The sequence below is a fragment of the Symphalangus syndactylus genome, chromosome 14, assembly GCF_028878055.3.
Source record: "Symphalangus syndactylus isolate Jambi chromosome 14, NHGRI_mSymSyn1-v2.1_pri, whole genome shotgun sequence".
NCBI lineage: Eukaryota > Metazoa > Chordata > Mammalia > Primates > Hylobatidae > Symphalangus > Symphalangus syndactylus.
The window spans coordinates 66,587,612-66,615,409 of record NC_072436.2 but is presented as its reverse complement, the minus strand read 5'-3'; the positions used below and the strand labels follow the sequence as shown (position 1 = coordinate 66,615,409).

The window sequence follows — 27,798 nt, the reverse complement described above, 5'->3', positions numbered from 1 at the left end:
GGCCACGCCTGTGAGGGGCCACTGTGGGCCAAGTGTGATACCAGACCAGAAGTAATATCAAAGACCTTTAGGGAACCATCTTCCAGGAACCTGGGTGTCATCTGATCACTGAGGGAGAATGCCCAGAAGCACTTTTTGTCCTATAGCTCCATTTGAATCTGTCCCCAAGATATTAATAACAATGACAACTATAATAATGTAATACCATTGTCCATTACCTACTATTTGATGTAATGACATTTCCTTCTTGTAATATCATTAACAGCTGCCATATTCTAGGGCTGGGCTGAGTGTTTTCAGCCATTACCTCATAATCCTGACAAGGATCCTAGAGGGGGTTATTACTTGCTTCTTCAGATGGGTGAATTGCTGTTCAAATGGTTTAAGTAACTTGCCTGGAGCTAAATGGCTAATTAGTGGCAGATAGGGGACTGGAAATTACTTCTGCCTGATTCCAGACAGAGTGGGAAAAAAAGTCATCATTTAACATCACATAATCAAAAGTCAGGAATATCCAACTCCATACACAGCTCATCACTCATTCAGCAAATGCACTGGGAGCACCGGCTGTCCCCAGAAATAAAACATTCGGAATGAATCAATTCCATATTTTCAGATGTGAGGAGTCAGAAATGAAGAGTAATGTCTCTAAACTGTCAGGATATGCCTAATTCCTAGAGTCAACAAAATGTCTAAATTCCCAATCATTCTGGTGGTTTGGTTCGTCAACTAAGGTACCTCAAATCAGTTCAATCCGGAACAGTGGGGCAGAACATTTTTGGTCGCAATGTGCATGAGAATCACCTGGAAACCTTGTTCAGGTGCCAATTCAGAGTCTAGGGTAGGTCTGGGGTGGGGTCTGAGAGTCTGCAGCTACTCCCAGGCCTCCTCTGCTGTGGGTCTGAGGCCCACCTTCTGAGCAGCAAGGCTGTAGAGAGTTAGCATGAGAGTGTCAAAGCTGGAGGCCTCTCCAGGCATCAAGCTTGCATTGGACACATGGGGTCACTGGGCCTCAGAGGAAAATGGGTCACACAGGAATTTAGGGCAAGAGCTAGCCCCAGAAGTCCTGGCCCTCAGAGCAATGGAAGTATAAAGACAGCCCTGTTCAGCATCACCACAGGAATAACCCCCAGTTTTGAACACCTAACTGCCAGGCCCTATAACACATTCTCATTTGATTCTCACCAAAAAGAAAAAAAAAATCACAATGGGCATTATTATCTCTTATCCTTATTTATTCATAGATGAGAAAACTAAGGCTTGTGTAAAAGCAACTGGTCAAACCAGGATTTAAATGTAAATATGTCTAACTTTAAAGCCTGTTCTTTCTGCTAAGGCACATACATTTCATCCCATTTCAAAATGTCTAAGACCAGACAATCATGGGTGGTCTTCAACAAGTAGGGGACTTAAGTTGCATTCAAGTACAATCTCTATTTTTTTTTTTTTTTTTTGGTACAGGGTCTCACTCTATCACCCAGGCTGGGGTGCAGTGGTGCCATCATCGCTCACTATAGCCTCGATCTCTTGGGCTCAAGTGATCCCCCCGTCTCAGTCTCCCAAGTAGCTGGAACTTAGACTTCCGACTAATTATTTATTTATTTATTTTTGGTAGAGACTGGGTCTCATTATGTTGATAGACTGGTCTTGAACTCCTGGGTTCAAGCAATCCTCCCTCCTCAGCCTTCTGAGGTTCTGGGGTTACACTCATGAGCCACTAATAAAAATAAATATTATTTAAATAATAACTTTAATTAAAAAATAACTAGGCCAGGTGGGGTGGCTGACACCCGTAATCCCACCCCTTTGAGAGGCTGAGGCTAGAGGATCACTTGAAGCTAGTAGTCCATACCAGCCTGGCCAACATAGTGAGACCCCATTGCTACAAAAAAATACAAAAATTAGGTGTGGTGCTGCATGCTGGTAGTCCCAGACAGACAGGAGGCTGAGGCATCAGGATTCCTTGAGCCCAGGAGTTCAAGGTCCCAGTGAGCTCTGATGGCACCACTGCATTCCATCCTGGGTGACAGAGCGATATCCTGTCTCAAAATAATAATAATTGGGGGTAGCAGTCTTGCCATTTTGGCCAGGCTAGGCTTGAACTCCAGGCCTCAAGGGATCCCTCCGCCTTGGCTTTCCAAAGGCATAGGGATTATAGGGGTGAGCCACTGCGTCCAGCCCCTAAAAGTGGAGTTTAAAGAGCTATAAATTATTTCAGTGTCTTATTGCAAAGTAAGGCAATTAAATAGACTATAGACATATGTAACACTTAAAATAGAAACACTTTAACCTAAGTTAAAACATTTAAGGCCGGGCACGGTGGCTCACTCCTGTAATCCCAGCACTTTGGGAGGCCAAGACGGGCGGATCACGAGGTCAGGAGATCGAGACCACGGTGAAATTCCGTCTCTACTAAAAATACAAAAAATTAGCCGGGCGTGGTGGCGGGCGCGTGTAGTCCCAGCTACTCGGGAGGCTGAGGCAGGAGAATGGCGTGAACCCCGGAGGCGGAGCTTGCAGTGAGCCGAGATAGCGCCACTGCAGTCCGGCCTGGGCGAAAGAGCGAGACTCTGTCTCAGAAAAACAAACAAACAAAAAACACTTAAAACAGGCCGGGAGTGGTGGCTCAAGCCCAGCACTTTGAGAGGCCGAGCCAGGCAGATCTCCTGAGGTCAGGAATTTGAGACTAGCCCGGGCAACATGGCAAAACTCCGTCTCTACTAAAAAATACAAAAATTAGCGTGGCGGTGGGCGCATGTAATCCTAGCTCCTCGGGAGGCTAAGGCAGGAGAGTCCCTTGAACCTGAGAGGCAGAGGTTGCAGTGGGCCAAGATGGTGCCACTGCATTCCAGTCTGGGTGAAAAAGCGAGACTATGTCTCAAAAAAAAAAAAATTTTTTTTTGAAACAGAAAAGGTACCTACTTACGGGTGTTCTGTTATTCCTCATCATAAAGTAATAAAGTTATTTGGGAAAATTGCATTTTTCTTTTCTTTTTTAAAATGTCTACTCCTCCCTTTGCATAGATTCTACCTGTGACTCGGTCTCCAGGCTTCCTTTGGGTTGACTTGGCAGAGTGACATCTGGCCCAGCACTCCGAGGCCATGTGAAGACCTTGGGCTGTGCACCTCACCCCACATCTGGGATGTTATTGCTCCATCTGCTCTGCTGTGTTCCCTCCAGTGGGCCACTGGCTCGGTCAGCTTTTCCAGTCTCTCCATAGCAGGTTTTGATGGCATCTTCAAACTGTAGTAGTCAATACTGTAGGTGACAAGAGAATACTGTGTGTGACAAGGAAAGTTTTAAGGCTCATGCCTGCAATCCCAGCATTTTGGGAGGCAGAGGCAGGTGGATCACCTGAGGTCGGGAGTTCAAGACCAGCCTGGCCAACATGGTGAAATCCTGTCTCTACAAAAATACAAAAATTATCTGGGCATGATGGCAGGTGCCTGTAATTCCAGCTACTCAAGAGGCTGGGGCAGAAGAATTGCTTGAACCTGGGAGGCAGAGGCTGCAGTGAGCCGAGATCATGCCATCATGCCATTGCACTCCAGCCTGGGTGACAGAGTGAGATTCCATCTCAAAAAAAAAAAAAAAAAAAAAAAAAGCAACTACTGTTCCAGATTCCCAAGTTTCTGGTTAAAACTGCCTTCTCCTTTCTCTTCTCAGTGTATTTGTCACTAAAGAAAGATGGCTGGGCGCGGTGGCTCACGCTTGTAATCCCAGCACTTTGGGAGGCCGAGGCGGGCGGATCACGAGGTCAGGAGATCGAGACCATGGTGAAACCCCGTCTCTACTAAAAAGACAAAAAATTAGCCGGGCGTGGTGGCGGGCGCCTGTAGTCCCAGCTACTCGGAGAGGCTGAGGCAGGAGAATGGCGTGAACCCGGGAGGCGGAGCTTGCAGTGAGCCGAGATTTCGCCACTGCACTCCAGCCTGGGTGACAGAGCAAGACTCCGTCTCAAAAAAAAAAAAAAAAAAAAAAAAGAAAAAAAAAGAAAGACACCTTCTCACCCACATTTTACCTCACATTGCCCCAAGGCGGAAACACTTCTCAGGTGCCAAAGAGGCAGTCTGACAACTTCAAAACCTCATAATACATTATCAAGATGTGTAATATATTTGTGTTGTTTGTAGCAATGCTGTGTTGATATTAATTATAGTTCCCATGATTTGAGGGAGACAAAAAATATTTTTAAAATAGTGATAATTCTATCCCAAAGAAAAATTGTTAATACTTAGCCTTCGAAGGTCTCAGGAAATGAGACATTTTAATTTTCAATTTACATTTGTACTTTTGTGGTGAGAGTCATGATAGAGTGGTAAATAAAAGACTTTCAGCATGAAAGTATATTACAAATTGATGGGGGGAAGGAATGGAAATATGAAGAGCAAAAGGAAAGATGAAATTTTCTGACTGTTAAGGAAGAGCTTGTACATGTATTTTTTTAAAAATGGGTGACAATATCAAATTGTGGTGTGTATACATCATTGGATATATTTAAAATGATGTAACCATTTTATTTTTAAATGTTACTATTTGCAATATGTCAGCCCTTGCAACTATTTTTAATTATGGTGAAAATGTTTTTGTTTTTGTTTTTGTTTTTTTTTTGAGACGGAGTCTCGCTCTGTCGCCCAGGCTGGAGTGCAGTGGCGCAATCTCGGCTCACTGCAAGCTCCGCCTCCCGGGTTCACGCCATTCTCCTGCCTCAGCCTCTCCGAGGAGCTGGGACTACAGGCGCCCGCCACCACGCCCAGCTAATTTTTTGTATTTTTAGTAGAGACGGGGTTTCACCGTGGTCTAGATCTCCTGACCTCGTGATCCGCCCACCTCGGCCTCCCAAAGTGCTGGGATTACAAGCGTGAGCCACCGCGCCCGGCCATGGTGAAAATGTTTTATGCCCACTTGGAAAATGTACAAGGGTTACATGGTTTTCCAGAAATTATTTTAGAGAATACCCAAGCACAAAGTTAATTAGTTCTATGTTGGAGGAAAAAGATGTTCCCAGTGACGTCCCTGTGATTCCTGGGCTTGTCATTTTGCCCCCTTCCGGTGTTCTAAAATTTTGCTTTTTAGACAGTGAAACTGTCCTTTGCTCTATCCCTTACTAACTGTGGTCAAAATCCCCCCACCAGGAGGGCCTGACAAGAGCCAAGCGGCCTGTGATGGCCTCAGGAGCCTGTCGTGCATTTGAATGATCCATCACAGCACGCAGGTCACAGAATCACCGGGTCCCTGTCTTGGAGCTGGGTGACAGTGGAATACACTCTTGGTCTAAGTTCTGAACTTATACAATCTTCTTTTACTGACTGATCTAGTGATGAATTTCTTAGCCTTGGAAATATTAATAATTCTAGAAGAGCTGTCAAAAAGAGCCATACTCTGGACAATATTGGAAGGGATTTATTCTGAGCCAAATGTGAGGACCACAACTTGTGACACAGCCCCAGGAGGTCCTGAGAATATGTGCCCAAGGTGGTTGGGTCACAGTGTGATTTTATACATTTTAGGGGGACGGAACTTGCAGACATCAATCTATACGTGTAAGGTGTACATTGGTTCTGTATGGAAAGACAGGATAACTCAAAGAGGGGAGTGAGAGCTGGGAGTGATGGGGGTGGATTGAGGCTTCCAGGTCATAGGTGGATTCCAAGATTTTCTGATTGGCAATTGGTTGAAAGAGTTAAGTTATGATCTAAAAACCTGGCATCAATAGAAAGGAGTGTCTGGGGATAGGGAGTTGTGGAGATCAAAGTTCTGTTCATGCCGAGGAAGCCTCCAGGAAGCGGGCTTTAGAGCTCTTATCAGGCCTGAGAAGGTACCAAACTCTTAGTTAATCTCTCCTGGACCAGGAAAAAGACCTGGAAAGGGAGGGGGATTCTCTACAGGATGTAAATTTCCTCTACAAGAGACAGCTTTGCAGGGCCATTTCAAAATATATCAAAAAATATATATTCTGGGGCCGGGCACAGTGCCTCACACCTGTAATCCCAGCAGTTTGGGAGTCCGAGGCGGGTGGATCACTTGAGGTCAGGAGTTCAAGACCAGCCTGGCCAATATGGTGAAACCCCATCTCTACTAAAAATACAAAAATTAGCCAGGCATGGTGGCACGCGCCTGTAATCCTAGCTACTCAGGAGGCTGAGGCAGGAGAATCGCTTGAACCCGGGATGCAGAGGTTGCAGTGAGCTGAGATCACACCGTTACACTCCAGCCTGGGTGATAAGAGTGAAACTCTGTCTCAAAAAATAATAATTATATATATATATATATATATTCTGGAATAAAATACATTGATTTCTTTCGGGGCCTGCTGTCTGTCATGTGATGCCATACTAGAATCAGTTGGAATTTGGTACCTATAAAGACATTGTTTTGTCAGTCTTAAGATCTTTATTTTATTATTATTATTATTATTTATTTTTATTTATTTATTTATTTATTTTGAGATGGAGTTTTGCTCTTGTTGCCCAGGCTGGAGTGCAGTGGCCTGATCTCGGCTCACTGCAACCTCTGCCTCCTGGGTTCAAGCAACTCTCCTGCCTCAGCCTCCCAAGTAGCTGGGATTACAGGTGCCGGCCACCATGCCTGGCTGATTTTTGTGCTTTTAGTAAAGACGGGGTTTCACCATGTTGGCCAGGCTGGTTTCAAACTCCTGACCTCAGGTGATCCACCTGCCTTGGCCTCCCAAAGTGCTGGGATTACAGGCATGAGCCACTGCGCCCAGCCAGATCTTTATTTTAACATTAATATTGGTCCCTTGTACCTGAATTCCGAAGAGAGAAGGATATCATGAGGCATGTGGACTTCTCTTCCCATCATGGCCTGAACTAGATTTTCAGGTTTACTTTGGAATGTCCTTGGCTGAGGAGGGGGCAGGGGTAGGGAATGGGGGGTGTCTGCCAGTCAGTTGGAGAGCTCAGACATTTTTATTTTATTATTTTGTATTTATTTTATTTTATTTTGAGACAGGGTCTCGCTCTGTCACCCAGGCTGGAGTATAGTAGTATGATCATGGCTCACTGCAGCCTTCACCTCCTGGGCTCAAGCAGTCCTCCCACCTCAGCCTCCTGAGTATAGCTGGGACTACAGGTGCATGCCACCACACCTGGCTAATTTTTTAAATTATTATTTGTAGAGATGAGGTATTTCTATGTTGCCCAGACTGATCTCAAACTCCTGGGCTCCAGAGATCTTCCTGCCTTGGTATTGCAAAGTGTTGGAATTACAGGTGTGAGCCACCACACCTGATCAGAATTTTATTTTTGGTTTACAGAGTAATGGTGAACACAACGCCAGCATCTATGGTGTTTGCCATGTGCCAGGCACTGTTCGAAGCTCTCTGTGTTCACTCATGCAGTGTGAATTCTAATCTATTCACTGAATTCTCTTATTTGCCCTGTAAGGTGGGGACCATTATTATTCCCATTTTACAGATGAAGAAGCTGAGGACTGAGAGGTTAAATAAACTGTCCCAGGCCACACAACTAATCAGGGCAGGAGTCAGGATTTCTGGCCAGGTCCTTTCACTGTAGGCTGGAACATTTACTACTATTCTTTACTGTTTGTTGCTTTAAAATAATAAAACACAGGCAAAAAGATTAAAAAAAAAATATGTTATCTTGCCACCCAGAGATCATTATCGCTAATGTTTTGGCGTGTTCCTTTCTAGTCCTGTGTGAGTAGGAGTCTGTGGGTCCCTGGCATTCTATCTGTTTTATACAAATGGGACCTTCCAGTTCTGTAATCCGCTCTGGACACTTTTTGCCTCTATTCCCAGCCACTGTCAGTTTTGTGTATCCCCTGGAGCACGAACTAGGCTGAGATCACCCGGTTTCTTTCTGACACTCAGCTTCTAAAGTTCACTCTCCCACAGGCAGCTCCAGGGAATGAGGTCGTGAGGACTCTTCACCCAGGCCTGGCCAGGCAGTGTCCCCCAGGGCTGAAGTCCCCCCTGAGGGAAGTTGCCCCTCCTCTGAGGTGGGAGTGGGGCTGACGCTAAGGAATTTCTCATGTTGAGTATCAAGTTCAGATGGCGTGAGGGAGGAACAGAAGGTGGGTTCCAGATCTTGGCTTGTGCCGCTTAGTTCTCCAGCTTTGGTGACATGTGCTCAGGCTTTAGCCCATTGAAGGAACAGGTTCTGATAGGAACATTCTCAGTTCTGAAGCCCAAGCTCATTCCTCCCCTCTGGAGCCAAGGATGCCAGTATGTGGTGTAAACTAAAGATCCTAGGTTCCCCAGGCCGGGTGGGGTGGCTCACGCCTGTAATCCCAGCACTTTAGGAGGCCGAGGTGGGTGGATCACGAGGTCAGGAGATCGAGACCATCCTGGCTAACACGGTGAAACTACTAAAAATTTTTAGTCTCTACTAAAAATACAAAAAATTAGCCAGGCGTGGTGGTGCGTGCCTGTAGTCCCAGCTACTCGGGAGGCTGAGGCAGGAGAATGGCGTGAACCCGGGAGGCGGAGCTTGCAGTGAGCTGAGATCGCTTGCACTCCAGCCTGGGCGACTGAGCGAGACTCCGTCTCAAAAAACAAACAAACAAAAATTCCTAGTCCCCCAAACAACGGAACAGACCCCTCCTCTCAGCCAAGCGCATTTCTAAGGTAAACCTGAAATACGAGTTCAGGCTGTGGTGGGAATGGGTGGTCGTGCTTCCTTATATCCCCCTGGAATTCAGGCACAGCTGACCAGCACCAATTTTAAATAGAGACCTTGGCCTGGCGTAGTGGCTCATGCCTGTAATCCCAGCACTTTGATAGGCGGGTGGATCATCTGAAGTCAGGAATTCGAGACCAGCCTGACCGAAATAGTGAAACCCCATCTCTACTAAAAATACAAAATTAGCCAGGCGTGGTGGTGCACCACGCCTGTAATCCCCAGCTACTTGGGAGGCTGAGGCAGGAGAGTCGCTTGAACCCAGGAGGCGAAGGTTGCAGAGATCCTGCAGCCTGGGCAACAAGAGCGAAACTCTGTCTCAAAACAAAAAACAAACAAAAAAAACAAAAACAAAAGAAAAAGAAAGAAAGGAACAGAGACCTTAAGACTGACTTTTCGTAGCAATAAGATACCAACGTGACACACAGCAGGCCCTAAAAGAAATCAAATAATTTTATACCAGAACATAATTCCTTGACTTTTTTTTTCTGAGACAGAGTTTTGCTCTTGTTGCCCAGTCTGGAGTGCAATGGCGTGATCTTGGCTCACCACAACCTCTGCTTCCTGGGTTCAAGCGATTCTTCTGCCCCAGCCTCCTGAGTAGCTGGGATTATAGGCATGTGCCACCACGCCTGGCTAATTTTGTATTTTTAGTACAGATGGGGTTTCTCCATGTTGGTCAGGCTGGTCTCGAACTCCTGACCTCGGGCGATACGTCTGGCCTACTTTTTGTTTTGTTTTGTTTTTGAGACAGGGTCTCACTCTATTGCCCAGGCTGGAGTGCAGTGGTGTGATCATGGCTCACTGCAGCCTCCTGGGCTCCTGGGCTCAAGTGATCCTCCTGCCACAGCCTCCTGAGTAGCTGGGACCACAGCAGTGCACCACTACATCTGAGATGGGGTCTCACCATGTTGTTCAGGCTGGTCTTGAACTCTTGGGCTCAAGAGATCCTCCCTCCTGGGCCTCCCAAAGTGCTGGGATTACAGGGATGAGCTACCATGCCTGACCCTCTATTTTTATATTTTTATAATATGGTCGAGCAGTTTTCAATTTGTATATTTAGTCATGCCTGACCACGTATTTTGAATCACCACAATATTCCATTTTATTCTTTTTTCAACCCAGTCTAATCTGCTGTTAAATATATCCATTGTTTCTAACTTCAAGTATTAAATCTTTCATTGCTAGAATTTTGTTTTTAGTTATTTACACATATATTTTTATTGTTTAGCATTCTCTAGTTAACGTTTTGTTCTCCTCTTTTATTTTTTGAAAAAGATTAAACATATCCATTGGGTATTCAATATCTGATAATCTATCTCCATACTGGAATCTGTGGATCTGATTCTGCTGTTTTTGCAAAAACAGTAGACAGCAGAATCAGCTTCACAGACTTTATTTTCCTTTAAAATGTATTATGAGTAAATTTCGACTGGGACTTTATATGTGGGAAAACTAAAAGGCCTGTTGTGAGGATGTATTTCTCTCAGAGAGAATTTACCTCAACTTCTGCCAGCATCAGTGGGGTCTCCTAACCTGGGAAACTATAATTTCTTGGCCTGGGGCTTTTGGACCACGCAGGTGGAGAGAATTCAGACCTGAACATCACGTTTCATAACATTAGATCCTATGAACCCTCCAACCAGATGTAATACATGGTAACAACTGTTAGACAACATTGAAGTGAATATCCAGGCCTCATGGCTGTGGCCGAATCATAGAACTGCTGAGGATGAGGTGTCAATTCAGGTGTCAGAGAAAGGACCACCAGAGAGACCATCGCTGAGACTAGGCACCCCTGAAAGTGCGGCAGACAAAAAAAGAGAAGTTCAAGGCAGGCAGGGAGAAGACGGAGACGCAAAAGACACCAGTCCTTAGGCTGGGGAGCCCACTTCCGGGACGCGAGGGACCCCTTCCAGGTGAGAGCCCAGGTGAGTCGGGGGCGGGCAGAAGTGGGCGTGGGCGTGGCGGGCGGGGCGCCCTCCCTGCGACCGGGCTGGGTGGCTTCCGGCTCCCTCGGGGTTCGCTCCGAGGGTTGGTGCTGCCCCTCCCTCCGAACGGAACGGCGTTTTTATTCCCAGCGAAAGGAAAAAGGAGTTGCTTTCCGTTGCGTTGGAAGGACAACAGATCTTGCAGGGGGCTTAATTTCTCATTTATGACTTTTATTCCGCTCCTTCCAGTCTTCCACAATAAAGAAAGAAAAAAAACCCAACCTTGACCCCGACGTGACTTGAACACGCAACCTTCTGATCTGGAGTCAGACGCGCTACCATTGCGCCACGAGGTCACAACTAAAGGGTGACTCCGCATCGCTAAAGACCTCGTTTCTCCAGCATGGTTCCAGGGCTGGGAGGCTAAGGAGGAAAGACGCCCTCTTTCTTGAATTCCAGCACCAATTTAGAGCGCTGGCGAGTGTGGTTTCTCGGGTGTGGGAACACAGACGCGCTGGGGCATCCCAGCCTGAACTGCGGCGCCGCAGCGGAGCAGCCACCCGGCGGCCGAGACTCGGGCTCCGCCTTCTCCGCGTCGCGGAGTGACCCGGCGAGGGGACGCCGGGGTGCGGGGACTGGCACCGGGGGGTGGGGACTGGCATTGGGGGGTCGGATTGAGGAGATGCCCGGGAGGAGGCCCGGGATCGGGGGGATCCCTGGGCCATGAGGATTCTGGGAGGGAGCCGAGGGGACGCAGGGGAGAAGGGGACGCGGGGGTGGGTGACTCCGAGGAGCGGTGAGGACGCGGGGGGTTAGGGGTGAGGAGATGTCCAGGGGAGGAACGACGGACTGGAGGAAGCCCAGAGGGCAGGGGGACCCCGGGGCAGAAAGGACTCTGAGAGGGAGCGAGGGGACGTCGGGGCGGGCGTGAGGACGCGGGTGGAGGAGGGAACGCCGAGGAGGGAGGTGGGGTGACTCCGGGCGGGGCTGGGGACGACGGGGCCTGGATGGGGGCGGCTGGGCTGCCGGCAGAGGCGTTCGCGGTCGCCGCTGGCCGGGTCTCCTGCCTCCTCTGAAGCGGCGACGTCGTCTTCGGGAGGTGGCAGGACCCCGGCGTGGCGGCCGAGAGCGGATTGCGGCGAAGGGGACGCGGGGGCGCGGGGGCGCGGGGCTCGGGGCTACTCCTTTCTCCTCTCCCCCCAGGAGACAAGCGCGGGGGTGAAGAGGGCGACGCCCACGGCCAGGAAGCACCTTGCCAAAAAGACTTGAAAAATGCCACTATTCTTTTTATTTTTGAGACAGAGTCTCGCTCTGTTGCCCAGGCTGGAGTGCAGTGGCGCAATCTCGGCTCACTGCAAGCTCCGCCTCCCAGGCTCAAGCGATTCTCCTGCCTCAGCCTCCCAGCCTCCCGAGTAGCTGGGATTACTGACGCCCGCCACCACGCCCGGCTAATTTTTTTTGTATTTTTAGTAGAGACAGGGTTTCTCCATGTTGGCCAGGCTGATATAGAACTACTGACCTCAGGTGATCCGCCTGCCTAGGCCTCCCAAAGTGCTGGAATTACAGGCGTGAAACAGCCTGCATTTTTTTTTTTTTTTAGACAGGGTTTTGCTGTGTCGCCCAGGCTGGAGTGCAGTGGCATGATCTCTGCTCACTGCAACCTCCGCTTCCCGGTTTCAAGCGATTCTCCTGCCTCAGCCTCCCAAGTAGCTGGGATTACAAGTGCGCACCACCACATCCAGCTAATTTTTGTATTTTTACTAGAGACGGGTTTTCACCATGCTGGCTAGGCTGGTCTCGAACTCCTGACCTCAAGTGACCTGCCCTCCTTGGCCTCCCAGAGTGCTGGGATTACAGGCTAAGCCACCGTGACTGGCCCAGGCATGGTTTTAAATGGCTCATTGTCCACTTAAGACTCCGGGCTCTTGTGGGAGTCAAGTCCCTGATTTGAACAGTACTTTCTTCTTCCTACTAAATAAGAAAAATAAAACAGTAAGTGAGTGAATGCTTTTTTTTTTTTTTTGACAGAGTCTCGCTCTGTCGCCCAGGCTGGAGTGCAGTGGTGTGATCTGGCCTCATTGCAACATCTGCCTCCCAGGCTCAAGCGATCCTCTTGCCTCAGCCTCCCACTTAGCTGGGATTACAGGCGTGTGCCACCATCCATGGCTAATTTTTGTATTTTCAGTGGAGACGGGATTTCGCCATGTTGGCCAGGCTGGTCTGGAACTCCCAGGCTCAAGTGATCCTCCTGCCTGGGCCTCCCAAAGTGCTGGGCTTACAGGTGTGAGGTACTGCACCTGGCCACTAAGTGAGTAAATAAATTTTTCAGTAAAAAGGCTAGTAAATAGGCCGAGCGTGGTGGCTCACGTCTGTAGTTCCAAAACATTGGAAGGACCAGGAGGGAGGATTGCTTGAGTTCAGGAGGTCGAGGCTGCAGTGAGCCATGATTGCACCACTACATTCCAGTCTGGGACAGAGCGAGACCCCGTCTCAAAACAAAACAAAACAAAAAACCTTATTAAATAAGAAAGATAAACTCTCCTGGTCTGTTGAAGAACATGAAGCATCAATCTTTTTTTTTTTTTTTTTTTTTTTGAGACGGAGTCTTTCTCTGTCCCCCAGGCTGGAGTGCAGTGGTGCGATCTCGGCTCACTGCAAGCTCCGCCTCCTGGGTTCACGGCATTCTCCTGCCTCAGCCTCCCGAGTAGCTGGGACTACAGGCGCCCACCAACACGCCCGGCTAATTTTTTGTATTTTTAGTACAGATGGGGTTTCACCGTGTTAGCCAGGATGGTCTCGATCTCCTGACCTCGTGATCCGCCCACCTTTGCCTCCCAAAGTGCTGGGATTACAGGCTTGAGCCACCGCGCCCGGCGCTGCATCAATCTTAATTCAATAAATGCAACACCCACAGGGCTTTATGTCTTTTAGAAAAGGAAAGATCTGGCCGGCTCGGTGGCTCACACCTGTAATCCCAGCACTTTGGGAGGCCTAGGTGGGTGGATCACCTGACATCAGAAGTTGAAGACCAGCCTGGCCAACATAGTGAAACCCCGTCTCTACTAAAAATACAGAAAAATTAGCGGGTGTTGTGGCGGCGCCTGTAATCCCAGCTACTCAGGAGGCTGAGGTGGGAGAATCGCTTGAACCCGGGAGGCAGAGGTTGCAGTGAGCTGAGATCGCGCCATTGCACTCCAGCATGGGCAACACGAGCGAAACTTCATCTCAAAAAAAAAAGAAGAAAAGAAAGAAAAAAAAAGAAAGATCTGGAAAGGGCCCCTGCCTTTGCAGAAAGAAAAGAGGAACGATGTTTGGTTTCCCAGTGAAAGATCTAAGGGCTCCCAGGCTGCCTCTAACATGTCAAACACGAAAGGCGTCTTTGATAATTTTTGTGTTTGTGTCCGAATGTGAGAAGAGCAGGAATTTAGTATCAACTGTGAGTCCTGAGGTGCCAGTCCCCAGGCTGTCAGAAAAGCAGGAAGCCAAAGGCCCCTTGTCTTTCCTCCGGGAGAGAAGTCAGCGGCGATTACTGATTCTACCTCCAGGTGGCCAGAGACATAAGTCACCTCCTTCTTGCTTTTGATGGCCCAGGGTGGATTGGACCCTGGTGGAGGCAGCTGGGGAGTGGTGTACTGGGTTCCCTTTCTGCTGATCACTCTGAGACTTCCTTCCTTTTTCCAGCATCAGCCACACAGCAAAGTCACTGTGAGGACTTCAGAACCTGCGTCCAGAGTCTACTGGAAGGCTGCCCCACACCAAGGAAAGATCAATGTCACTCTATTTAAATAATTTTTTTTTGGCCATGCCAGGTGGCTCATGCCTATAATCCCAGCACTTTGGGAATGAGACCCTGTCTAAAAATAAAAACTTAAAAAAAAAATTTGTATTTATTTTTGAATCAGGATCTTTGTTGCTCAGGCTGGAATACAGTGGTGTGATTGCAGCTCACTACAGTTTGAATGCCTAGGTTCAAGTGATTCTTCCACCTGAGCCTCCTGAGTAGCTAGGATTACAGGTGCACAGCACCACACCCATAATTAATTAAAAGTTAAGTTTTAACTTTTTTGTAGGGACAGAGTCTCACTATTTTGCCTGCCCAGGCTGGTCGTGAACTCTTGGCCTCAAGTAATCCTCCTGCCTCGGCCTCCCAAAGTGCTGGGATTACAGGCATGAGCCACTGCACCCAGCCTCCACTGTGTTTGGACCCCTGCTCAGATCTGTGGCTACCCCTGTGATGTCCTGGCCCCTATTTTCCTGGGATATGGAACCAAGCACTGTCTTATGTTCTATGGCAGGGGTAAGACATTAAACTACAGCATGGCATTGTGATCAAATGAAGAGATTAGATCAAGTGACTTATGCAGATGTGGCTAAAGGGTCCCTTTAAGGACTAGGACCCTGGCTGAGCACAGTGGCTCACACCTATAATCCCAGCACTTTGGGAGGCTGAAGCAGGCAGGGCGCTTGAGGTCAGGAGTTCAAGACCAGCCTGGCCAACATGTGAAACCCTGTCTCTATAAAACAAACAAATAAACAAATAATAAAGACTAGGACCCTACTTACCAGGGCAAGGACTAGGAGTGAGGCAAGCATGCAGTTGCACAGGGTGAAAACTCATCTTATGTAAAATTTTGATACTTTGTTCATCAGAGATTTTTGCACTAATTTTTACTTTTGGAAATATTGAATATTTTATTTTATTTTATTTTTTTTTTTTGAGACGGAGTCTCGCTCTGTCACCCAGGCTGGAGTGCAGTGGCGCAATCTCGGCTCACTGCAAGCTCCGCCTCCCGGGTTCATGCCATTCTCCTGCCTCAGCCTCTCCGAGTAGCTGGGACTACAGGCGCCCGCCACCACGCCCGGCTAAATTTTTTGTATTTTTAGTAGAGACGGGGTTTCACCGTGGTCTCGATCTCCTGACCTCGTGATCCGCCCGCCTCGGCCTCCCAAAGTGCTGGGATTACAAGCGTGAGCCACCGCGCCCGGCGGAAATATTGAATATTTTAAATGTCTTGATTGATGAGTGTTTTGACAGCTCTTTCAATGCACCTGAGAAGTTACTCAGCACCTCGCCCTCGTCCCAGCTCTGCTGTTGCCCAGAAATTGTAAAGAATTGCTTCCTTATTTTAGAGTTTGTATATGCAAACACTAAACCTTATTTATTTATTTATTTATTTATTTATTTATTTATTTATTTATTTTTGAGACGGAGTCTTGCTCTGTCACCCAGGCTGGAGTGCAGTGGCGTGATCTCGGCTTGCTGCAAGCTCTGCCTCCCGGGTTCACGCCATTCTCCTGCCTCAGCCTCCCAAGTAGCTGGGACTATAGGTGCCCACCACCAAGCCTGGCTAATTTTTTATATTTTTAGTAGAGACAGGGTTTCACCGTGGTGTTGATCTCCTGACCTTGTGATCTGCCCACCTCGGCCTCCCAAAGTGCTGGGATTACAGGCGTCAGCCACCGCGCCCAGCTAAACCTTATTTAAAAAAAAAAAAAACTTCCGTAGAATATAAAAAATTGACAAATACAAACTAGGATAATTACCAACATTGGCAAGAATATGTGGAAATAAATATTCTCATGCAAGATGGGAAAAGCATGTATAAATTGGAACTTGCTTTTTGGATTAAAATATGACAAATGTTTTTTAGATGCTTTTGTCCAGGCATTTCTATTTCTAGAGAATATGTACTAAAGAAACAAGGGTAAATGCAAAGATATGCCTTCAAGATTGTTTTCATAACAATTGTGTTTATAATCAGGATGCCTCAGAGCATCTTGACTGTCCCGTTGTACAAATGCAACCTAGATTTCCAGGGCATGAGGCCAGGAAGCTGACCCTGGTGAAAGCTGGACCCTATGCATGAACATACAAGGCTCCTGGAGTAAAGGGGTGTGACAGTGAGGACTCAGAGTGACTGTTGTGGAGGAGGTGGAGGGATGCAGGGGTTACGCCACAGGCACATTATGAGTGGGGCTGCCTCATCACTGAGAAAAACACACACAGCTTGGTTTCCTGGTCTCTGCTTAGTTTAGTATCATCTCACACCTAGGTAACTGGTGGGTGTTTCTGTGTTTGTTTTTGAGACAGAGTCTCACTATGTTGCTCAGGCTGGAGTGAAGTAGCACCTTCGTGGCTCCCTGAAGCCTTGAAATCCTAGGCTCCAAGGGATCTTCCTGCCTCAGCTTTCCAAGTAGCTGGGACCATGCGTGGCCACCATCCCCAGCTAATTTTTTTTTTTTTTTTTTTTTTTTTGAGACGGAGTCTCCCTCTGTCGCCCAGGCTGGAGTGCAGTGGTGGGATCTCGGCTCACTGCAAACTCCGCCTCCCAGGTTCAAGCTATTCTCCTGCCTCAGCCTCCCGAGTAGCTGGGATTACAGGTGCACGCAACCACGCCCAGCTAATTTTTGTATTTTTAGTAGAGACGGGGTTTCACCATATTGGTCAGGCTGGTCTCAAACTCCTGACCTCATGATCTGCCCTCCTCGGCCTCCCAAAGTGCTGGGATTATAGGTGTGAGCCACCACGCCCGTCTGCCTGGCTAATTTTTTAATTTTTTTTTGGTAGAAACAGTCTTGACATGATACCAGGCTGGCCTTGAACTCCTGGGCTCAAGCAATCCTCCCCCCTTGGCCTCCCAAAGTGCTGGAATTGCAGGTGTGGGCCACCGTACCTGGCCCAGGTGTATTTGTTAGTCAAGACAAAGTCTTTTTTTTTTTGAGACGGAGTCTCGCTCTGTCGCCCAGGCTGGAGTGCAGTGGCGCAATCTCGACTCACTGCAAGCTCCGCCTTCCGGGTTCACGCCATTCTCCTGCCTCAGCCTCTCCGAGTAGCTGGGACTACAGGCGCCCGCCACCACGCCCGGCTAATTTTTTGTATTTTTAGTAGAGACGGGGTTTCACCGTGGTCTCGATCTCCTGACCTCGTGATCCGCCCGCCTCGGCCTCCCAAAGTGCTGGGATTACAAGCGTGAGCCACCTCGCCCAGCAAGACAAAGTCTTTACTTTTTTTTTTTTTTTTGAGACAGGGTCTTGCTCTGTTGCAGGGCTGGAGTGCAGTGGCACGCTCATGGCTCACTGCAACCTCTGCCTCCCGGACTCAAGGGATCCTCCTGCCTCAGCTTCCCAAGAAGCTGATGTGCTGTTTACCATGCACCAAATTTCCATTTTTCCTCTTGCTGGACACAAGACAGAATTGTACTCCCTGTCCCCTTGATGTTAGCTAGCTAAGTGACATCTTTGGCCAATGAGATATAAGTGGGGGTGGTAAATGTCACTCACAGGTGGAAGCTCTTAGGGTCCAGTATGCGATTCTCCCTTTCCTTCCTACTGCCACAATCCCAGACTTAAGCGATCCTCCTATCCCAGCCTCCCAAGTAGCTGGGACCACAGGTGTGCACCACTATGCCTGACAATTTTTTTTTATTATTATTTCTTGTAGACCCAGAGTCTCCCTATGTTGCCAAGGCTGGTCTTGAACTCCTGGGCTCAAGCAATTCTCCTGCCTTGGCGTCCCAAAGTGCTGGGATTGACTCCTCTGGGTGGTGAGGCTGCATCCTCCTCCTCCTGGTCTGTAGAACAGCATGGAGCTCTGCTTCTAGCTAACCCATGATGGATATGTAGCATGAGGAAGAAATCTACCTTGATTTTAGCTCCTGATATTTAGTTTATCTTGTTCAGTCAGCATAACCTTCCATTCTGTCTGAAACATAAATCAGTATCCACAGAGTAGCACTCCTTCAGCAAAACACTTGTTCACGGTGCTGGCTTAGGTGCTGCGTGATGTGCAGTGAGAAAACCCACAGCAGGCTGGAGAAATGGTCACCCACATTATGCAGCAGAGAAACATTATGTACAACAGCAGTTGTAGGAATTTGAGAGGTAGATAATTTACCTAATGAACTTGTAGATTTAGGGAAAGAGTCTTGAAAGCAGAATTTTGTTGTTGTTTTGAGACAAGGTCTCATGCTGTCATCCAGGCTAGAGTGCAGTGGTCCATCACAGCTCACTGCAGTCTTGACTTCCCAGGCTCAAGTGATCCTCCCACCTTTGCCTCCCAAGTAGCTGGGACCACAGGCGCATGATACCACATGAGGCTAATTTTTGTATTTTTTTGTAAAGACAGGGTTTCACCCTGTTGCTTAGGCTGGTCTAGATCTCCTGGGCTCAAGCAATCCTCCTGCCTTGGCCTTCCAAAGTGCTGGGACTACAGGCATGAGCCACCTCACCCGGCCCAAAAGCTTTGTGTTTTTAAAGATATTAGACATATTTCTTGTTTTTTAAAAAAATCTTAACAATAATGGAGGAGAATAAGACAAACATTTTTCCAAAAAAGAGAAATCATTGTGATTATTTTGTCTTATTGGAATGTTGGATACTATAGTTGGCTTCATTAATCATCAAGCATGCTATGGATTTTCCATTTTTATAGGATCTATATCTCAGTTAAGGTAATACTGGTAATTCTTGTGCTCCATTTGAAGATGAAAAATATAGGCCAAATTCCTAGACTTTGCATAGAAGCTGGATAATGAAGACAGCTCTGGAGGAACACATAGATACACACACAGAGACACACATATATATAAAGTATACACACATATGTTTTTTAAAGTTTTTTTCACAGTTTCAAAACTTTTAAAGCAAAAGCCAGCCCCTCCCCTCTCCCAGAGTGGGCAGCTCCTCCCCTTTCTCTGAGTGGGCGGGGACAGTGGTTGCATGGGCCACTTTCCTTATGATGTCACAGGTCCCTCTGGACATGCTGCTGCCTGGCCACGCCTCCTTTCCCTTTCATCATTCTCACTGACCAATGGGCTTGGAGTATTAAGGCCACGCCCCTATTCTGCATTCTAGTGGGGCCCCGGTTACGCCTCCTGTGGCTCAGACGCACAGCTGCCTGGTAGGTGACTGGAGGCATTCAGCAGTGCTCACTGGGATTTTGCTGATGTGGCTCCAACCCCGCCTCCCTCCACACCCCGCGATGTCAGAAAAAACACAACAGGGGAAATTGGCTGCAGCCAAGGAAAAGGTAAAAACGCACCAGGTTATGGCCCCCAACCCAGCCACAGATCCCCTCTGATGACAAGACCGGTGCCAGAGTCCATGCCACTCCTGAGGCATACCAGACTGGGCCCCCCAACCCCAGCGCCTCTGGGCTCCTCCGACCAAAGTCTTGTCAGTCAGCCCCACCCCTTCAGCAAGGAGCCCAGTCCCTGCCCTTGCCAATCACCCCAGGGTGACTTTGGGTGGGTGACTCCTGGGGCTTCCTGCTCCATACTCAGCCCTCACCTCCTGCCGCCCCAAGCCCAACCTCCCTGGGCTCTTTGGGCTTGTGTCTCCCAGGACCTGGGTCCCCCAGCCCCAGGCCCTGCCCTCGCCAGTCGTCGCTGGGTGACTTTGGGCTGGTGACTCCTGGGGCTCCCTACTGCAGACTCTGCCCTCCCCTCTTGCTGCCCCAAGCTCGACCTCCCTGGGCTTCTTGGGCTGGCGTCTCCGAGGACCTGGGTCAAAACCGTGTGTTTCCCTCCCCCATCATGGAGCAGCTACTTGGGCATCGCGCTGATGTGGTCCCCTCCCCTGGGAGGAGTGGAATGTAGTGATGTCACAGTCCCCCTAGGAACTGTCATTACTGCTGCAAGACCGGCCTTTGATCTTACAACCCAGTCCCCTAAGTTTTCTCACCCCATTTCTGGTTCCTCTGGTTGCAGCACAAATTTCCAGCTGGAAGGGGAGTGGAGACTATGGGACCTAGGAGCAAGAGGTTCAGGCTGCCTTACTCCCTTAACAATGTCTAATTGACAGTGGGAAAAGCCTACACTTTGCCCGTGAGCTCAAAACGTTGACGGTATCTCTGGGTGGCAATGGGAGAATGGGTTTGGTTTGGTTTTCTCCCAGGCTTCTACTTTCCAGAGAGACTTTAACATTTTTTTCTGAGTTCTCCACGCTTCTGGGACCAGATGCCCTTCAGTCAGTGGCCTCTGAAATGAGATTTGCCCATCTTCTGTGGAATAGATCTTGGGAAACTGAACTTGACAACTTGAATCTTCCTCATATCATCTCAACCTGGGGTACTTTGAGTGCCACAGGACAAATGTGGGACATCTTTTTGAAGCATCATTTTCCCTTGATTCTCTTGAGAAAAAACATTAATGTACTTAGAGATGACAGACACGTAGGTTTCCAAGCATATACCAGACTTCTCTCTGAAATGAGGCTTGGGTTGTCATCTTCCTGATAAATTCCCAGATTTAACAGAAAAGCTGCCTTCTGCCATGAGGACACATTGATATGAAAGTGTGAGAGGTACCGGTGCACTTCTTCACACCAATAGACGTGTGAGGATATATGACTCTAAACCACACGGCCTACAGTTCCTGCCTGCTGAATGCTTACTTTTCTACCTCTGCCCCTGGTTTTGGTCCCTGGCAGCTGCTGACTCAAGGCAAAACCCCAGAGCTTGGAGTCAGAGGACTGAGTTTAAGTTCTAGTATTGCCTTTTTCTTTCTTTTGTTTTTTCTATCCATGATATCAATCCCTGTCATTCACTAAATGATTGTGACAACACCTTGTACAGTGGTTGGTGGCATTAAATCAGATGGTGTATAAGAGTATTTTGTCAAAACTGTAAAGGAGGATGTGGCTATAGGGGCTGATAGTTCTCACGAGTGTTACTGCTCTTTTTCCCCACAGTTAAAACAGTTTTGGTGGAGGAAGAGCCCTGGCATTCCAGGAGGAAAGAAAATCAATGGCAGTAGTCTTGACACAGCCACTTCTAGTGGTTACCACTCACCTGGGGATGTGAGTCTTGGCTGGCCAGGCTCCTGGGGACAGGGGGCCCAAGGGGCAGTAGAGGGTAATTGTTAAGATTGTGGATGGACTGTTGGGTACTGGTTAAGAATCCTGGGTTTGAATCCTGCCTCTCCGTCTGCTAAGGATTGATTAGGGATTGATTAGGATATGATTTAGGGCAAGTTGCTTGAGGTCTTTGGGCCTCTCTTTTCACATCTGTATAATAGAGGTGGTATTTTTTGACTTCCATTTGTGAAGTTTAAATGAGATTCGTTATTGTTGCTTTTATGTGCATCCTTAGTACATGGCCTACTGCAAACACCCAGGACATCCAGGAAATGGTCATCGCTGTTTGATTTTCCTCATCCCCAGTCTCGAGGGGAAGCCAGGCCAATGATAAGAGCCACTTGCCATCAGTCCGTCCCTTTAGGAGTCACTGAAAGGGCCCCACGGTGGGATGGTGGGGAGATAAGAACCATGAGAAAAGTTGGCACAAAGGAGTTATGGGACAAAGGGTCCAAGATAGGCAGACAAGAAGCTTTTGCCAGTTGATGGGGAAGAAAGGAAGTCAGAGGGCTTAGACAGTGAGGGGGGACAGAACATCTCCATGTGCACTCTCATCTCTTGCAGTCAGCAACAGGTGTCTCCAGGGAGGGCCCTGCGTCATCTACCCTGAAGGATCTGGAGGTAAGAGGCCCTGGGCCGAGGTGCAGTGACCCTGCAGGCCAGCCCTCCAACCTCCTCCCACAGCAGGGGCTTGTGGCCCCTCTGCCAGCTGAGACAGCCCACACCCCCCCCAGCCCTAATGATTGTTCTCTCTACCCCTGCCCACAATCTTCCTCCAACTCCTCCTCTCTGCATCCACCTCAGAGCCAGTACCAACAACTAGAGGTAGCCCTGGATTCAAGCTCCACAATAATCGGCCAACTCAGCAAAAACATCAATTCACTGGGAAGAGTCCAGTGGGGTCCCCTGATTCCAGCCTGTCAATCCTGGACTCCAGTTTCCCTTTGGGGCCCTGAAGAAAGGGGTTAGGGGCCCCTGATGCCAAGGGCAAATGGGGAGCTGGGGTACCCAGGTCTCACCTGGAGGGACCCCAGAGCACGGAACATGCAGCATGGCTCTTCTGCACTGCCCTCTTTGCTGACTCTCTCTTCTCCAGAAACCCCTGCTCTAGTCCTTGCCACACATGCCCTGGAGTTGTCACCTCTCAGGGAAGCACTAGCCTGACTGGTTGTCAGGGGCCGGAATTTCTGCCCAGCCTCAGTCCCTAATTTGCTTTTGAGTCTGGACAAGCCGTCTCTCCTCCTTAGGCTCGTGTTTCTGGAGGAGGTAGAGAGTATCAAAGGTCTCTGTTAGCTCCGAAAGTCTGAGATTTAAAGGCCCCTAGAATGGAAACCTCAGGGCCAAGGGCTCCTGTCTGTCCTTTGCTGTCTTATATCTCTGCTCTGAAGAACTGTACCTGGCCTGTACGTGCTCAGTAAATGTTTGTTGAATGAATGCACCTTTCTAAATCACAAGCTGGCAGAAGGGGGGTGGGCCTTTCTCAAAGTCTGTCTCTAGAGGTTCACCAGCCCCTCTCTCCAGGGCCCTTTCCCCCCTGTGCTTTGGGCAGGCTCCTCGCATGTTGAAGAAGGGGAAGTCCCGATTACTGAAGCTCGGGAGGAGCTTGTTCAAGTTAAAACACCAGATGGGTAAGATGGGGCTGGCATGACCTGGGAGCAGGACTGGCATCAGAGGTCTGTAAGGGTGACTTAGAATGCTCCAGGGAGGTGGGTGGATGGAAGGGCTTTGAGGCAGAGGGAAAGAGGTCTGTGCCAGGAGACGGCAAGTCTTGTCTTCTCCATGAGCCTCAGTGTCCCCATCAGTAAAGAGGGAGGAGTGCCCGCTGTCAGCCACCCACAGTGCTCTCTATCTGAAAGTGACTTGGAAGATAGGCTACCATCCGGGTGCGAGGAATCATTAGCAATGAGGCCAAGTTTGGGAAGCCTGAGAGGAGGAGCTGTGTATCAAAGGGAGGATTTTTTTTGGGGGGGGGGGAATCCAGAGGCCCTTATTGTCTGCATCCTTTCTCAGCTGAACCCCTGGCTCCAGAGCCCCCAGCAGGGCCCTCTGAGGTGGAGCAGCTACAGGAGGAGACCAATCACCTAAAGAAGGAGCTGGAGAGCGCAGGAAGACGGCTCCAGGCCGAGGTGGAAAACAACAAGATATTGACTCTCCTGAACACCAGACTGGAGAAGAGGCTACATAGACAGGAGAAGAGGATACGAGAACGGGAGGAGAGTATACATGAATGGGAGGAGAGGATACATGAATGGGATCTGCATACATGGGAATAGGAGGAGAGGCTATGCGAATGGGAACAGAGGCTATGTGACTGGGAAGAGGGGCTACATGAACGGGAAGCGAGGCTGCGTCAGCAGGAGGAGCCGCCAGGGCAGGAGAGGCCACGGGAGCTGGAGAGGATGCTGGAGCCAGGGTGGGAAGACCTCGATGAGGAGTGGGAAGAGCTATCCAGCGCCTCGGAGGACCTGGTGCGTTGCCCCACCTGGGGAGGCTGCCCTCTTCCCTAGCCCTCAAGGCCTTTGTTTCCCCACCTGTAAAATGGGGCATTGTAGCCTTCACATGAAATGGTACTTCTAAAGGCACCTGTGAGCCAGAGCCCTGCTCTGATGGCTGTGGGAGAGAGGGGATGGTTTTTCTAACCTGCCTCCACCCTTCCCGGTGCCATGGGAGGCAGACACCAAGTTCTGGGGTCTCCAGTTTTAGTGGGTGGCCACTGATTGGTTCTCTCTGTCCAGAACGAGACCCTACAGCTGGTGGAGCAGAAAGTAAAGGAGAAGAAGCCGGGTGAGCTGAAAGAGATGGTAACCTCTGACCCATCCAAGAAGGGCTGGGAGGTGGGCACCAGCCTCTGGGGAGGGGAGGTGCCAGGCCAGAGGCAGCTGCAGCCTGGGGGCAGGTGACCCCAGCACACTCCATGGCGGTCCTATGACTGTTTCTTGCTTCCTGCCCTCTGACTTTTAGAGGCGGGTAGCCCTGGGCTCCTCCCAGGTCTGGACATCATCATCCCAGCTAGAGGCATGGAGCCCCCCAATCACAGAGGAAGAGACAGTGGTATAAGAGGCTCCTTATGTCGGGTGTGGTGGCTCACGCCTGTAATCCCAGCACTTTGGGAGGCTGAGGCAGGACAATCACTTGAGGTCAGGAGTTTGAGACCAGCATGGCCAACATGGCGAAAGCTCATATCTACTAAAATTAAAAAATAATAATAATTAGCCGGGCCTGGTGGTGCATGCCTGTAATCCCAGCTACTCTGGAGGCTGAGACATGAGAATCACTTGAGCCCAGGAGGTGAAGGTTGCAGTGAGCTGAGATCGCACCACTGCACTTCAGCCTGGGACACAGAGTGACGCTGTCTCAAAACAAAACAAAACATAAAAACAAAAAAGACTCCTTGGATTCAAACTGGATTCTGACCTTGGTTCCATTGGTCATAATTCAACTACTTTGCATCTCTAAGTCTCTGTTTCTTTAACTTCAAAAGGAAGGTGGCCTTTTCCTTGCAGAGGTGCTGATGATTAAATGAGATAATACGTGGAAACATTAGCCATGTAGCACACTTAGCAGATGGTGGTTGGCTCCCCCTGCTTTTCCACCAGTCTGTGGCCTACAGTTTAAATGCTGGGAAAAAGGACGTGAGGTTTGAGGCTGGGGAAGGAGGCATGGGGTTCTAGGCAAGGGAGGCAGTCTCTTAGGCCTGGAGCAAGGGGCCAGGGGCCTGGGCAGGCCACAGAGCCCCACAGTGCCCTCGCTACCCTATTAATGGGCCAGGAATCTGGAAGCCAGCCACCACATGCCCTCATGCCCAGGGTCTTCCTGCAGGTGGAGCTGAAGAGCCAAGAGGCTCAGAGTCTGCGGCAGCAGCCAGACCACTACCTGTGTACCGCTCTGGGAGCCCTAATCCCACAGGAGCTGGGGTGTTGCTGACAAGCAGGGTGGTGAGTAGAGCCCCCAGGTGGGGTGGGCAGTCAGGAGCAGGGGAGGCTCGCACTGTGCTCAGATTCCCTCCCCCCTCCCTCTCCCTGAAGATCTTTGTGAGTTGAGCCTCACTGATAGCGTGGAGCCTGCACCAGGAGAGGAGAGGGAGGGTTCTCCCCATGACAACCCCACTGCACAGCAGATCCAGCAGCTGCTTTCTGTAATGCAGGACTCCCCAGGCTTGGGTGGAGAAGCTGTTGGTACAGGAGAGGCGGCAGGAGGAGCAGGAGAGGCTGCATGCCATTCTTTTCGGGCTGCCAAGAACGGGAAGAGACATCTTCTTCAAGAGCTGGTCAAGAAATTAAAAAAAAAAAAAAAAAAAACAGTTAAGGGGTTAATCTCCTACACAATTCATTTACTTCATTTGAAAGTTAGAGCCACTTATGTTTATTTGTGTTTCTAATTTATAGTTTAAATTTATTTGTGTTTCTAATTTATAGTTTAAATTTATTTGTGTTTCTAATTTATAGTTTAAATTTATTTGTGTTTCTAATTTATAGTTTAAATTTATTTGTAAAAAGTTAAAGGAGAGTGGGTCTTTCCCTCATGTTCACTCTGGCATCCTTTAGCATTTTTTAAATTTGATAATTATAGGACGTTAGCATGCATATCGAGTTTGCCCTTATGTGGTGGGAGTTCAAACACACAAAGACCCACTATATGCACACAACTGTTCTTGCTGGTTTGGGATAGGCTGCCATGCTTTTTTAATGTTAGTGCAGCATGTATATTCATTACAGAATTCAGATAAAATTTGCTTATGTTCTGCTGTTATGTTTGATCAAATCCTAATCACAGTGATCTCTTCATTAGCTCAACATGTGGTTTGCCCTCAAGTGCACAGTTTATTACTTTGTAATATGCCACTGTGAGTACGGACATTTACAGCTGTTTAAAGGCGGAGCACTGGAAACAGCCTTTCCCCCTTTTTCTGTGTATTGGGTATTGGAGTAATAACATTGTGGGGAGCTTTTTAAATCTCCCAGAAGAGGAAAGTGGCCTGCTCTGGCAGGTGTGTGCAGGATAGAATATGTTTCATTTGTTCCGGTGCCAAGAATGAGCACTGTACTATGGTAGTTCCCTTAGGATTTGTATGTGCTCTGGGCTCATGAAGATATTGCATCATGAGCTGTGGCAGTTGTTCTCTTTTTTGACGACCTAAAAAGGGATTATTTCTGAGGAGTGAAAGGCTCCCATCATGACTGTGGATGTGGAAAACCTTTTCTAGCTGAGAGCGTTTATATCTACAATACATTTTAAAGTCAGAGTTCATGTTCCCTGTTTTAATCAGATGACTACATGTCCCAGTACACAAAAGGGCACTGGCTGGCATTCTTCTTAATGTATTTAGTAAAGATCAGAAGAAATCCTTTAAGAGTTTAAATGTCCCTGGAACAGGCATACAGGCTCTAGTCAAGAATGAATTCGAGTGAAGGAAAGGTGTGTGACACCTGGCGTTCCTCTATGTTCATGGAGCTTATTTGAGGCTGGAAGATGGATTTTACCATCTAGACCTCTCTGGCTAATACCTAGTCTTCAACCATCTGACGTAGGAATTTACTTCTTTTCCTTGAAAGGAAAACACTTTAAAAATAATAAGAAACATTATTATAAACTAATATATGTGAGAGTACTTAGTTGAAACAAAAAGGAGTTTTAGTAGACAGTGGTATACTACATTTGAAAATCAAGGAGAAGTTTATGCAACTTAAAATGGTTACAAACTGCAGCGCAATCTACTGTTTGTGAATGTCAAAGTGTTATGAGGAAAAGTGTCTATACAATCACAGAGTTATATTTCCTCACAAAGTTCTTTACGAAGAGTGAAATGTGTTTTTATACCTCTCGGTTTCAGTTAGAGGCATATTTTGTGTAACGTTTATGTTAATGTGCATGATCAATTAATTATTTCAGTCATATGTTGCCTAAATCATTAACTGGATGATGCTTGGGAAAGAATCAACAGCTGAAACTTCACGAAGTTCTAATGTCTGCATTCCAAAATACATCATATCTTTAGGATGTAGGGAGAGATGTATCTGCACTCCCTGGGGTGGGCATTTCTAGTTACTAGACCATCTTCATTTTTTTTTTTTTTTTTTTTGATACGGAGTCTCACTCTGTCGCCCAGGCTGGAGTGCAGTGGCGCGATCTCGGCTCACTGCAAGCTCCGCCTCCCGGGTTCACGCCATTCTCCTGCCTCAGCCTCTCCCAGTAGCTGGGACTACAGGCGCCCGCCACCACGCCCGGCTAATTTTTTTTTGTATTTTAAGAACATGGAACGCTTCACGAATTTGCATGTCATCCTTGCGCAGGGGCCATGCTAATCTTCTCTGTATCGTTCCAATTTTAGTATATGTGCTGCCGAAGCAAGCAC

At 48.3% G+C, this 27,798-nt stretch overlaps 1 protein-coding gene, 2 non-coding genes and 1 pseudogene across 3 annotated transcripts; 2 read left to right on the top strand and 2 right to left on the bottom strand.

Annotated features, from left to right (window-relative positions):
• Window positions 1-10,876: 10,876 nt before the first annotated feature.
• TRNAW-CCA (transfer RNA tryptophan (anticodon CCA)) lies at window positions 10,877-10,948 on the bottom strand. The gene has a single exon. It is a non-coding gene; the product is annotated as a tRNA-Trp (tRNA).
• An 8,463-nt stretch (window positions 10,949-19,411) lies between these two features.
• On the top strand, window positions 19,412-26,174 carry LOC129462233 (golgin subfamily A member 6-like protein 9). The gene is given in 9 exon segments (XM_063616827.1): window positions 19,412-19,620; window positions 21,282-21,389; window positions 22,011-22,067; window positions 22,251-22,337; window positions 22,996-23,074; window positions 23,457-23,914; window positions 24,182-24,230; window positions 25,266-25,360; window positions 25,561-26,174. Coding segments are annotated over 9 exon segments (1,281 nt in total). The 5' UTR covers window positions 19,412-19,536; the 3' UTR covers window positions 25,825-26,174.
• LOC129462234 (uncharacterized) lies at window positions 19,606-20,396 on the top strand (annotated as a pseudogene).
• Window positions 26,175-27,691: 1,517 nt separating the features above from the next.
• On the bottom strand, window positions 27,692-27,798 carry LOC129463398 (U6 spliceosomal RNA). The gene has a single exon (XR_008651167.1). It is a non-coding gene; the product is annotated as a U6 spliceosomal RNA (small nuclear RNA).